General features: G+C 45.1%; 1 protein-coding gene across 1 annotated transcript in view; it reads left to right on the plus strand.

Annotated features, from left to right (window-relative positions):
* Positions 1 to 14,184, plus strand: part of pdhx (pyruvate dehydrogenase complex component X) — a 353,795-nt gene that overhangs the window by 46,537 nt on the left and 293,074 nt on the right. Inside the window, exon 3 of the mRNA XM_038807389.1 lies at positions 2,775 to 2,875. Coding sequence (XP_038663317.1) covers positions 2,775 to 2,875 — 101 coding nt within the window. The remainder of the gene's footprint in view (positions 1 to 2,774; positions 2,876 to 14,184) is intronic.

Here is a 14,184-nt window from a genome sequence, read left to right on the forward strand (position 1 = left end):
ACCTAACGTGTACATCTTTGGATTGTGGGAGGAAACCAGAGCACCCGGAGGAAACCCATGTAAACACGGGGAGAACATGCAGACTCCACACAGGCAGTGACCCAAGCCGGGAATCAAACTTGGGACCCTGGAGCTGTGAAGCAACTGTGCTAACCACTGTGCTACCGTGCTGCCCTAATTGAGGGTAGGACAATTGAGCAACAATGGTGGATGTTCAGAGATGTTCAGCGAGATACTAAACACCTCAATTAAAGTATATTCCTGAGAGGAACACAAGATGGCGGAGGCACTGAACCAATATTTTGCCTCTGTCTTCAGGAGGATAATAAAAGTTTTCCAAGAACTGCAGTTAATGCAGAGGAACTTTGTGCAATAATAATCTTTATTATTGTCACTAGTAGGCTTACGTTAACACTGAAATGAAATTACTGTGAAAAGCCCCCAGGCTAAATCGCTGGCTTTTACAGCAGACCAAGCAGGCCAGCAGCACGGTTCGATTCCCGTACCAGCCTCCCCGGACAGGCGCCAGAATGTGGCGACTAGGGGCTTTTCACAGTAACTTCATTGAAGCCTACTCGTGACAATAAGCAATTTTCATTTTCATTTCATTTCATAGTTGCCACATTTTGGCGCCTGTTCGGGTACACTGAGGGAGAATTCAGAATGTCCAAATCATCGAACAGCACGTCTTTTTTTTTGGAACTTGATTGTCCGTTACTGACTTTATTAACAGCGCTGCAATAATACAGACAGAGTATAGTTACCCATCCAGAGAACAGGGAGAATTCAGTGGATTCAGTGCTCTCTTCTCCCCAGGGCTGATTGAATAAGCTGTGGATATACTGGCAATATTTATATTTAACTTGTTCACTATATTGGTGATCTGACCTTGTTCAAACCAGAACCACAAAGATATTTGTACATTGTTCAGAGTGTGGGCACAATCCTGTTTCACTGTCTCACACACCCATACCATTTCTTTGTTTCACTTCTTCCACATCTCCCCTCAAAGACCACGGGCGGGATTCTCCACCCCACCAGACCTATTTTCCGCCGGTAGCGGATCCTCTGTCCAGGAAGCTGGCCAATGGGGCGTTCCATTGTGGCTACCCCCATGCTGTCGTGAAATCTGCTCCAGCTCTTTACCCATCCCTATTTGTACACAATTACAGCAGTCACAGGCAAGGATGTGAGGATCATTCACCTATATCCACATTTCACAACAGCAAAGGTTTCACGGGGACAAAGGTTCAGACATCATCCATTATAGACAAAATACAGAGGAAAGAGTTCTACCTTGATGTGCTTTAAGACTTCCAGCTCCTCCTCCTCTGTAATATGTGCCCTCCTCAAGACATCATTATTTATTTCCCCAAGATCCCTAACATCCATGCCTTTCTCAACAGTAAATACTAATGAGAAATATTCATTTAGGATCTCCCCCATCTCTTATAATAATCTTTATTGTCACAAGTAGGCTAACATTAACACTGCAATGAAGTTACTGTGAAAACTCCCTAGCCGCCACATTCCGGCGCCTGTTCGGGTACACTGAGGGAGAATTCAGAATGTCCAAATTATCTAACAGCACGTCTTTTGGGACTTGTGGGAGGAAACCGGAGCACCCGGAGGAAACCCACGCAGACACAGGGAGAACAGCAGATTCCACATAAACAGTGAACCAAGCCGGGAATCGAACCTGGGACCCTGGTGCTGTGAAGCAACAGTGATAAACACTGTGCTACCGTGCTGCCCATAATGAATGGCGGAGCACGTCGAAGGGCCGAATGGCCGCCTCCTGCTGCTATTTTCTGTGTATGTTTACTACTTGTGATGTATTGCTGATTAAACAAGCACCCTCATCAAAGGATCATGGAATCAAGCCCTATTACAGGACTTGATCACCTAATTTAGGGCTTCACATCAGTACTGTACTGAGGGAGGGTGAGTACTGAGGCAGTGCTGCATTGTCAGAGGTTGAGTACTGAGGGAATATTACACTGTCAGAGGGTGAGTACACGGAGTGTCGCACAATCAGGAGGTCAGTACTGAGGGAGTGCTGCACTGTCAGAGGGTCAGTACTGATGGAGTGTTGCACTGTCAGAGGGTGAGTACTGAGGGAGTGTTACACTGTCAGAGGGTGAGTACTGAGGCAGTGCTGCACTATCTGGTCACTACTGAGGGAGTGCTGCACAATCAGGAGGTCAGTACTGAGGGAGTGCTGCACTGTCAGAGGGTCAGTACTGAGGGAGTGTTGCACAATCGGGTCAGTACTGAGGGGAGTGCTGCACTGTCAGAGGGTGAGTACTGAGGGAGTGCTGCATAATTAGGGGGTGAGTACTGAGGGAGTGCTGCATAATTAGGGGGTCAGTACTGAGGAAGAGCTGCACTGTCATAGCGTGAGTACTGAGGGAGTATTACACTCTCTGAGGGTGTGTACTAAGGGAGTGCTGCACTATCAGAGGTTCTATAGTGAGAAAGTGCTGCACTGTCAGAGAGTGTACTGAGGAAGTGCTACACTGTCGGAGAGTCGATTCTGAGTTGATCTCTCCAGTGTCCTGATCAACACTTTTCCCTATCTAGCATTTTCAAAACAGATCATCTGGGCATTTATTTCATTTCTGCTTGTGGGCCTGTCATGTTTGCTGCCATAACAGTGACCACAGTTCACAAAAGTAGCCCTTTTTCTGTAAAACATGATGGAGAGTGCCAAAGATGTGAACGGCGCTACATTAATGGAGCTTCTTTCTGATATCTTTTCTTCCTTTCCCTAGGTGAAATTATTAATGTTGGTGATGCACTGTGTGAAATTGAAACGGACAAAGCTGTGGTTACCTTGGACTCCAGTGATGATGGTGTGCTCGCAAAAATCATGGTAAGAACATTAAGTTCGGTTAAGAGAGTCAGTCATTCATCATCCATTCTCATGAAGAATGGTGAATAGATCAGTTTCATTCTATGTTGTGCAGCAGAATCAAGAACGAGGAAAGGAGGATGTGAAAATTGAGGAACAAAATTACATCTCTCAGCAGCTGCTAGTCGAATAGAATTTCCAAAGGAATTCCTACAGTGCAAAAGGAGGCCATTCGGCCTATCGAGTCTGTACCAGCCCCTGAAAGAGCAGCTTACCTAGGCCCATTCCCCACCCTATCCTATAACCCAGCCTAACCACATCTTTTGGACACTTGGGGTAAATTTTTGCCCAGCCAATCCACCTAACCTGCACATCATTGGACAGATCTTTACCGATGTGGAGATCAATCGCATGTTAAATTGTGAGGAATTGATTAAGGAAAGTGTGTTGAAGGGATACTCCTGCCAATTCTGATATTGCCATTGTTTTTTGTTCCGTCTTTATATGCAACTCCTCTCAGCAAGATTTGTATTCCGGTTGCAGGGTCTGGACTAGGAAAGGGAAAATAACTGGGATGGTTTATGATATGAGCAGCTGCCTTCGTGAACTTTAGAAGATTGATGGTTTTCCTGTAGGTTACCAGAGAATGTAGGAGAAAAGTCCCATCATCAATCAGGATTGTGTAGACAAATGCATGCTCTACAGTATACCTTACTGCTGATTTTATTTTTTCAGGGCTTTGCAGTACATGGTCACTACTGTGGTTTATTTCTCATTAATATCTCTGTCCACTCTCGTTATTCTGCACTTTAATTAAAAGGAGTTACCAATCGTTTTTAATGACGTTTGTAGACCGTGGTAATATTCACAAGACTAACAGTAATGTTCAACTCCCTCTCAAATTTACACCCATGAATGATCATACTGACTTTATTTTACCTGGCATTTCGTTGACCATTGGGGGGAAATTACGATTTCAGCATATCCTCTCTAGAGGAGAGACTTATTGAATGTATTCCTGTTCTGAAATCTCCTGACTTCTCATGCTTCAAAGTAGAAGTCAGCAACGTGTACTACAAAAACAAAGCTTTATTGGTATTATAGGTTGGTCTATAATCCTCAGTCATTAATTAAATGTGTAAGGAGCCTCCGTATGCCGCTTGGGAAACTGATTCTTAAAATGAGAAATATCAATATAAAATCTATCCAAAGTAATGGCATAATTGGTCTGATAATTTATTAGAAATATCTGGCAGGGTTGTGAATAGCTTCTCCAGTCCTCCTGCTTGTGACAGGATCTATTAATATAAAGAATGAATTGACTGTATGAAATGAAAATGAAATGAAAATCGCTTATTGTCACAAGTAGGCTTCAAATGAAGTTACTGTGAAAAGCCCCTAGTCGCCACATTCCGGCGCCTGTTCAGGGTGGCTGGTGCGGGAACATTCCCCCAGCTCCCCCCCCCCCCCCCCCCCCCCCCCCAAATTAACGTTCGATGTTATCCAGTTCTTGAAAGTGCATAATGAATAATGCCCATGAATTGTAGAACCCCTCCATCCTTCCCCTCAGTTCAAACTTAACCTTCTCAAGAATCAAGAATTCCAACAGGTCGCTCCGCCACGCCAGGGCACAGGGTGGAGAGGTTGCTCTCCAACCTCTACAACTTATCAGGATCCGCCTTCGGGCGATCAACGAGGCGAAGGCTACAACATCTGCCTCCGCACCTGTTTCCAACCCTGGCTGGTCCGACACCCCGAATATGGCCTCCCGGGGACCTGGATCCAGTTTCATGTGCACCACTTTAGAAAACCTAAAAACCTCCTTCCTGTACTCCTCTAGCTTTGGACAGGACCAAAACATATGAACGTGATTAGCCCCCCCCCCCCCCCCCCCAGCAACGTTCACACACATCTTCTACTCCTTCAAAGAATCAGCTTATCCTCGCCCTCGTGAGGTGTGCTCTGTATACCACCTTCAGCTGTATCAACCCCAACCTCGCGCACGAGGTGGAACTCCAGCTTCAATCATGATTGAGTAATCATGGTTGTGAGAACTGTATAAAATGTGATTGGCTGTGTTGGTGATCAAGAGCACCACCTTGCTTCCATCTGCTGAAATAAAAAGTACCAGGCTCTTTTGTGTCATGAATGAGGTAATGGTTATGAAACAAGGCCTAGCCCAGAAAGCCAGTTTAATTTAGATCCGATTTCTTCCATCTCCAGGTGGCGTGGCCTGGGTTGGCTAGGAGGTTTCTACAGATTTGCCACTCTGAAATGATTGACTCATCATATCATAGTGACCTGAATAAGATGGGAATAGTTTGTGGCAACAAGATCTGCTCTGATATGGATAGCACAGCCAGGTGCTATGAAGAAAGTAGGCAACTGGCAGAAAGGAAGTCAACTTGTGACTCCTGATGCTAGTTTGCATCCATGTTGCTTTTGGAGTTCAGGGTCTGGAGAGAGATGATGTAGCAGCTGAGACCTTCAGAGTTTAGCTAAAGAGTGTCAGGGCTGGGCCAACATCCAAGCTTTTTTGAATATATTTCCGGTTGCTAAAATCATGCTTCCCAGTACTAAAAAGTGCTTTATTTGCTAGTTGCAGCTTTGGGTTTCTCCGTTGAAACAGGTTATTCTTATTCCTATTCCATTGAGATAGGAATGCAACTGCTTGGCAATGGGGTGATTGGAGGCTTCGAAGGGATTGGGCAAGGGTGGGGGGAATTCAAGGTGAATTTTGAGTGTTTTGTAAGCAAGAAAATAGAATAATAGAATGGTTACACCTTAGAGAGAGGCCATTCGGCCCACCATGTCTGTTCTGGCTAACTCTAAGAGCCACTTGGATGGTTCCACCCCATTGTCTTTTCACCATACACTTGCAAATGCGTTTTCTCTTTTGGAACTCATACAAGTTTGAGAGCATTGCCTGTACGAATGAAAACTCTGCTACAATTCTTGGCGCGTGTGAAAAAGAGGATGTATAGGAACTTGCAGTCTGAGAAGATTATGATTAAGGTGATGGAGAGCCTGGGATGCAAAAGCGGGAGTGCTGAGGTGGTGAGTGCCTAGGATAGCAGTAAGGGAGACAGATGTTGGGAACAAATGAAAAGAGGGATTGAGGGAAGTGTAGTGCTAGAGGAAAGGGACTAGAAAGGGGCAAAATTGAATATCTGGATGGGAAGTAGAGGAAAATTGAATATAATGACCAGAAAGAAAGGCTGAAAGTTGGAGAACTTTTGTATGCAGTGGCAGCCAGAGAGTGTATGCCGTAACCCAGCCAAGGAACTTAAATTGCATGGGCCAGTGGGAGAGATGCAGGTGTGATGGTGATGGTAAGATTGAAGCTGATCGGCGAGGAGATGATGAGGGAGAAAAAAGTTTCTGAGCAGGGATTTATGATAGAATGAATTCAGCAATGGATAGAGGAACTGAAGGTAACACTTGGAATTGGAGATGACGTACATACATTCAGACATACCAGTAGGACCCAGGAGGAGGCCTCAGAACCTCTGCTCTGCCATTTAGTAAGATCCTGGCTGATCTGATTGTATTCTTAACTCCATATTTCCACCTAACGCTGATGACATTTCACCCCCTTGCTTATCAAGAATCTATCCACCTCTGGCTTAAAAATATTCAAACACTCTGCTTCCATTGCCTTTTGAAGAAGTGAATACCAGAGACTCGCCACATAGAGCAGTTTCGCAGCCAAATGAGGAATGGAGATTAAACCTGGAACCATAGAAGGAGAGGGATATAGAAAGAGATGGTTATCTCAGAAACAAGTGGCGGAATGGCGAACAGTCTAGTAATGGAGGAACAGCATGGAAAGCTGGAGTTCATGGCTGGGAAACAGGAGAATGGTCTCGAAACAAACACAGTCAGCAAGCTCATAATGCTTCGACCAAATAATCTTCTAGTGCAACAGTTAGCAAATCCATAGTATTTCAGTCAGCAAATCCATAATCCAAAAATCAATAAATTTATGGTGCAACAGTCAGAAAATCCATAGTATATATCAACTTTTAATACACCATTCAGTGAACTCATGATACCCATTGTCCATCAGTATGAGAAGATTTTTGTTCAGATCTGAAATAATCTCTAAATATCCTGGTAGAGAGGCTGAGGTGGACGGGATACGAGCTCACAGTAACTGGAGATTCTTTGCTGCACTCAACATTCAGTGTAAATCACATCAGAATGGGCTTGAAATGTATGCAGTAAATTTACACAAGTATTTCCCTGGGCATACTAGTTGAGGTATTTTGAAAGGTTGGTTTGAATGCATTATGTTTGTTGAAGTTCTTCTGATAACCAATGATAACCAGTGCTTTCCATCCGCTGCTTGTGTCTAATGACCTCGGCACATGATATTTGCAACCTCTGAACCTCTTAAATGTCTAGAATGCCTATATTATCTTATCAGCAGTACATATTGAACCACCGTGCAACATGTGAAAGCAATGGCCGCAACTGTATTACCCTCACTATGATAATTGTGACACACACTGTGAATAGATTAGGATCAGAACTAAACTCTGGAGCAAAATGGTAGAGTACCAAGATGTTGGTTAGTGGTGTGGGGCACTATACTGATAACACTATCATGGGGAGAGGGCTGAATGGATGTGAAGTGGGAGGTGGGGGATGGGAAATGATGATCAGCATCTCTATGCAGGTCTGGGCAGCAGAACTATGTGACAGTCCAGACCTGGACAGCAAGGGTCTGAGAAATTGGGGCCTATGGGCTGATGTGTGACCAGATTGAAGTAGCACGAATTAGTTGGCTTTAAGATAATTTATTTTTGCCCTGAGGAACTTATCATTATGAAAATTTGATTATATGTCTGGAGCAGTATTAATGGGAAATGATAAACTGATGGTAGATGTAATTCATATGTAAACCACTCTATTAATTGTCAATTTACAACAGGATTGTTCTTAAAACTGTGGCAGCTATTCACTGTGAGAACCAACCTGCGGGGTTCACTTGATCTAGAAATAGTTCTGTTACGTATTCTTGTTGAAAGCATTCTCATATGCAGCATAATTATAAAGATGTATAGACGTAACCTGTTGCGCGGCAATTCCCCATTACACTAGGTGTATTCCCGTACCAGCCTCCCCGAACAGGTGCCGGAATGTGGCGTCTAGGGGCTTTTCACAGTAACTTCATTTGAAGCCTACTTGTGACAATAAGCAATTTAATTTTTTCATTCATTTTCATTCTTGTGTTTCTGGCTGTCTAAACCAACAGTGAAAGCCTTTGATGAGAATTGAGTTTCTTGGGGGAAAATGTGGGAAGCCAGTTACACTTTGTGTAATGTGGAGCTGACTTTGACAAATGCTGATGAATCAGAAATGTCAGGGTTTCATACTTTATAAGCATGCTGTTATTTAGATAAACCAGCTGATTATATGTTAGGCGTGGGATTGCGAAACTTTAAAAACATATCCATGGAGCTTGTTGACTACATGAAAGGGTAAAAGATTAGAGTTTTCTGATGAGCAACCTCTTTTTTTATTTACTCCCATGGGATGTAGGAATTGTTGGGAAGACTTGCTTTTGTTGCCCATCCCTAATTGCCATTGCACAGAGCGGCTTTTTAGACCAGTCATTTTAAACTCAGGGTCGCTACCCATGTGCAGGTGTTGGGAGGGTCGTGGAGCGATCAGTCAGGCATTCCCAATCGCGGGAAGAAGTGCCCAATGGCCATGACCGGTTTTTAAAAACACTGGCGTGACTGGCTTTCAGAATGGCGGCTGTCCTGCGCATGCGTGTCCCCTCTACAGTGCGCAGGCCCGGAGTCCAACGGGGCAGACTGTCTCCTCTGAACAAAAGTGCGCTGTCCCAGGACCGTTTTTTTTCTTAAATTGATGGAGTCTTTCCGCAAGAAGCCGCGGCAGAGAGAAAAATCACGCTAACGTCACGTGCTGTGGGTGCAAAATGACTGAAGAGTGATTCCTCCATTTGGCAGCAGCCAGCAAGCAACCAACAGGACTGTGTGAAGAACTGAAGATGGATTATTTTGGAATAAGGAAAAGACGACCAGAGACACAAACAGGCTAGGTACTCACAACTGAATCTGCTGCAGAGTGTTTCTCGGGAGAGTCCACAGCAGCAGAAAGTAGTGCTGGTGTAAGCTCCAAGAACTTTGGTGAACAACCCATTGAGAAATGTAATATTGAATGATAAAGCAAGTGAGATCGTGAGGACCAATGCATTAAAGGTAAGTGAAAATAGTTGGTCGAGATGTTCGGGCAGCGTGTGTCGAGAGGTTCGGGCAGCGTGTGTCGAGAGGTTCGGGCAGCGTGTGTCGAGAGGTTCGGGCAGCTTGGGTCGAGAGGTTTGGGCAGCTTGGGTCGAGAGGTTTGGGCAGCTTGGGTCGAGAGGTTTGGGCAGCTTGGGTCGAGAGGTTTGGGCAGCTTGGGTCGAGAGGTTTGGGCAGTGTGGGTCGAGAGGTTCGGTCGGTGTGGGTCGAGAGGTTCGGGCGGCGGCGTCAAAAGGTTCGGGCGGCGTGTGTCGAGATATTGAGAGACGTGGGTCAGGATATCGAGTCGAGAAGTTCGGACGGCGTGGGTCGAGTCGTTGGGGCGGCGTGGGTCGAGATGTTCGGGCGCATGGGCCGAGAAGTTTGGGCAGCGTTGGTCGAGATGTTCGGGCAGCGTGGGTCGAGATGTTCGGGCGGCGTGGGTCAAGATGTTCGGGTGGCGTGGACCGAGTATTTTGGGGGGCGTTGATCAAGAGGTTGGGGCGGTGTGGGTTGAGATATCGAGTCGGAAAGTTCGGGGAAATTTCGGGCAGCGTGGGTCGAGATGTTGGGGCAGCGTGGGTCGAGATGTTGGGGCAGCGTGGGTCGAGATGTTGGGGCAGCGTGGGTCGAGATGTTGGGGCAGCGTGGGTCGAGATGTTGGGGCAGCGTGGGTCGACATGTTGGGGCAGCGTGGGTCGAGATGTTGGGGCAGCGTGGGTCGAGATGTTGGGGCAGCGTGGGTCGAGATGTTGGGGCAGCGTGGGTCGAGATGTTGGGGCAGCGTGGGTCGAGATGTTGGGGCAGCGTGGGTCGAGATGTTGGGGCAGCGTGGGTCGAGATGTTGGGGCAGCGTGGGTCGAGATGTTGGGGCAGCGTGGGTCGAGATGTTGGGGCAGCGTGGGTCGAGATGTTGGGGCAGCGTGGGTCGAGATGTTCGGGCGGCGTGGGTCAAGATATCGATTCGAAAAGTTTGGGGAAATTTCGGGCAGCGTGGGTCAAGAGGTTGGGGTAGCGTGGGTTGGTGTATTCGGGCAGCTTGGGTCGAGGTATTCGGGCAGCGTGGGTCGGTGTATTCGGGCAGTGTGGGTCGGTGTATTCGGGCAGCGTGGGTCGAGGTATTCGGGCAGCGTGGGTTGAGGTATTCGGGCAGCGTGGGTCGAGGTGTTCGGGCAGAGTGGGTCGAGATGTTCAGGCGGCGTGGGTCGAGAAGTTGGGGCGGAGTAGGTCGAGATATTCAGGTGGCGTGGGTTGAGAAGTTGGGGCGGCGTGGGTCGAGAAATTAGGGCGACGTGGGTCGAGAGGTTCGACCGGCCTGGGCCCTGAACGTCGGCTGGCCTCGGTCCCGAAGGTCGGCTGGCCTGGGCCCGAAGGTTGGCTGGTTGGTAAAAATGGGTCCCCGGAAAGGAAGTTTGAAAAACACTGCTCTACACTATTTTAAAGGGAATTATACAGCCAACCACATTGTGGTGGGTCTGGGATCACATGTCACAGTTAGAGAGGCAGATCTCCTTCTCCAAAGGTCATTTGTGTCCCCGATGGGTTTTTCAACAATCAGCAGTGGTTTGATGACCATCATTACTGAGACCAGCTTTTCAATTCCAGATTATTATATGAATTTAAATTCCACCAGCTGCCAGGGTGGGATTTGAACCCATGTCCCCAGAACATTAGCCTGGGTTTTGGATTACGAGACCAGTGACATGACCACTATGCCACTGTGAACGTAATCAGAGTTAATTTGAGTATGTATTCGATTGCTGGAATGTCAGAAAGCTGTAAAATACCATATTGCAGTGATTATGGAAAACTGTGAGGTTCAAAGATGGATCTCCTCATAAATCAGTAATTTTACATGCTGGGTTAAATGTCAGTACATTTTCATGTCCAGATTGAGTGATGAGCAGCAGTGAAGTACGCAAACAAAATGAACAGTTTATAAAAATAAGTGTCAAATGAGGAAACATTAGAATGGCTAATCAACAAGCTTAGTAAACAACCAATCTTAATGTGAAAATGTTTCTGATTTTTCAATGTGTACAGTAACTTGTTACAAACATCATTGTTATTTCACAGTGTTTAAAAAAAAGGATGCTCATTAACCAGAATGTTAAACCCGAATAGTAGAGCTCTTGGGAACTGATTATTTTTTACCTCAGTGATTTTTGTAGAAGTAAAAGTCTAGAAATAATTACAAGCCAACTGGGAAATTAAAATATGAAACCATTGTTCATAATGATGATTGGACGTTTTAGAGGCCAATGCAAGACTAGAATTGAATCAATTACGTCAAGAACAAAGAACAGTAGAGCACAGGAACAGGCCTTTTGGCCCTCCAAGCCTGCACCGATCATGACGCCTGTCTAAGCTAAAACCTTCTGCACTTCTGGGGTCCGTCTCCCTTTATTCCCACCCTATTCATGTATTCGTCAAGATGCCTCTTAAATATTTGCTCCAGGCACTCCCCACCCTCTTGTGTAAAACAAATTTGCCTCACATATCTCCTCTAAACTTTCCTCCTCGCACCTTAAACCTATGTCTCCGTGTAATTGACTTTTCCACCCTGTGAAAATGTGTCTGACTATCCACTCTGTCCATGCCACTTATAATTTTGTAAAATCCTATCAGGACACCCCTCAACCTCCGTTGTTCCAGTGAAAACAATCCGAATTAATCCAACCTTTCCTCATAGCTAATCCTTCCAGACCACACAACATCCTGATAAACCTCTTCTGTGCCCTCTCCAAAGCATCCACATTCTTCTGGTAGTGTGCCGACCAGAATTGGACCCGATATTCCAAATGTGGCCTGAATAAGGTTCTGTACAGCTGCAGCATGACCTGCCAATTTTTATACTCAATGCCCTGACCAATGAAGGCAAGCATGCCGTATGCCTTCTCGACTACCTTCTCCACCCACATTGCCACTTTCAGTGATCTGTGGAGCTGTACGCCGAGATTGCTCTGCATGACATTAGTGCAATTAGTGCATTAGAATCCTAAGGGTTCTGCCATTTACTGTATAATTCCCACCTGTATTAGACCTTCCAAAATGCATTACTTCACATTTATCCGGATTAAACTCTATCTGCCATTTCTCTGCCCAGGTCTCCAACCGATATCCTGCTGTATCCTCTGAGTCCTCATCACTATCGCAACTTTGTGTCATCCGCAAACTTACTAATCAGACCAGCTACATTTTCCTCCAAATTATTTAAATATGCCACAAACAACAAAGTTCCCAGCACTGATCCCTGCAGAGCACGATTAGTCACAGCCTTCCATTCAGAAAAGCACCCTTCCACTACTACCCTCTGTCTACTATGATTGAGCCAGTCCTGTATCCATCTTGCCAGCTCATCTCTGATCTTGTGTAACTTCACCTTTTGTATGAGTCTGCCATGAGGAACCTAGTCAAAGGCTTTACTGAAGTCCACATAGACAACATCCACTGCCCTTCCTTCATCAATCATCTTTGTCACTTCCTCAAAAAACTCGATCAAGTTATCGACGAGACACCCGACCCCTCACAAAACCATGCTGCCTGGCTCTAAGTCCATTTGTTTCCAAATGTGAGTAAATCCTGTTCCTAAGAATCTATTCCAGTAATTTCCCAACCACTGACATAACACTCACGGGCCTATAATTTCCTGGATTATCCCTGCTACCCTTCTTAAACAAAGGAATAAGTCATTTTAACCCACGCCTCGAGCCATATTTTGACTTGGTTTCATCTAGTATTTCCAATGAGAATATAGCTATTGCTTTGTTGCTTTTTCATGTGCACGATCTGACTGGAAAATGTTTTGAATTGTCAACTTTTTTCAATGCGGTGCAGATGTGTTTATGAGCCATAAGTGGTGGTGTGTGGGATTTGAATGGGCTGAGCACCAATCAGTATATGCTGCTTTGACTGTAGCAACTTTCAGATCTTATTAGTGAAATAAAGCATGTGGCTTTGAGCATACGCTCCAGTGCTGTCTAATTGCTTAACAGCACAAATTAGATGTTGCGACTCTGCAGTACATCAGGCTGGATAATGCAGTGCACAGTTCAAATATCAATCCATTACAGATAATACTGGGTAGAACTGTAGCATTCCTGAAGTTGTGTGTTGCTTGTTTTCATTCCTTTTTAGTGATCAATTGTCATTTTTTTCCAGTTTTCATCCTAACTTGTGGCTTTATTTGCATTTCGATATCTCCCGTTATATTTTTCTGTTTATTTTTGTTTGTTGGTTTGAACTACAAGTGCTATTTGTGACTTAGCAAATATATACCGTAGTTACTCTGCACCAATTTCTGCATTTTTGCCAATTCTAATCCCAATTAAGGTCAGCGATTTGCACGACTCCTTGTGAGGAATATGTAAAACTGTCTCAATAATTGGCTGCAAGAAACGAGCAGCACCTCAAGGGCAATACTACAATGCCTTCACTGAGGGATAATTCCGATTTGTCTTGTTCTCTTGTGCTTCTATTTCTTTGAGGTTTTCTGCTGACTAAGAATTGAAAAGGCACTTCTTGCCTCTCATCTTCAGCAGTTTATCAGTGAGTCATTGCACTAATGCCTTTGTCTAATACTGTATACAGCCTGACGTGCAAACAGGTCAAAATGTTTGGCACTGATCCAGCCTTATAACCTGCAACGGATACATGAAAAATCCATCCTCATGCCAATGGAGGATCTTTGAAGTTACGTGAACACCCCACCATACCATATCAATGCAAAGTCAACAGCTTTCATCGAAGGGTTTAAAGATCTAAAGTTGTTGTCAATTGATTTTCTGGGCATTGTGTAGGCTCATTTTTAAGCCTACTGACCTTCTTCCTGACTTCAAGAGGCAAGCACAGCTTGAATATAGAATTCCTTCAGTAATTTTTTGGCACCGATGAATCTTTATAGCAGCATGGGATGGAACATGGATGACTAGTATTTTAGACTTAAATAAGGCAAACTGAGGGCATGAAAACAGAGCGAGCTAAAGTAAACTAGCAGCTATGTCTAAGGGATGGATTAATAGAAGTTCAGTGGCAGACATTTGAAACAATTTTATTTTAAGAGTGTAGAGAACAGAC

This window comes from Scyliorhinus canicula, chromosome 9 (genome assembly GCF_902713615.1).
Source record: "Scyliorhinus canicula chromosome 9, sScyCan1.1, whole genome shotgun sequence".
NCBI lineage: Eukaryota > Metazoa > Chordata > Chondrichthyes > Carcharhiniformes > Scyliorhinidae > Scyliorhinus > Scyliorhinus canicula.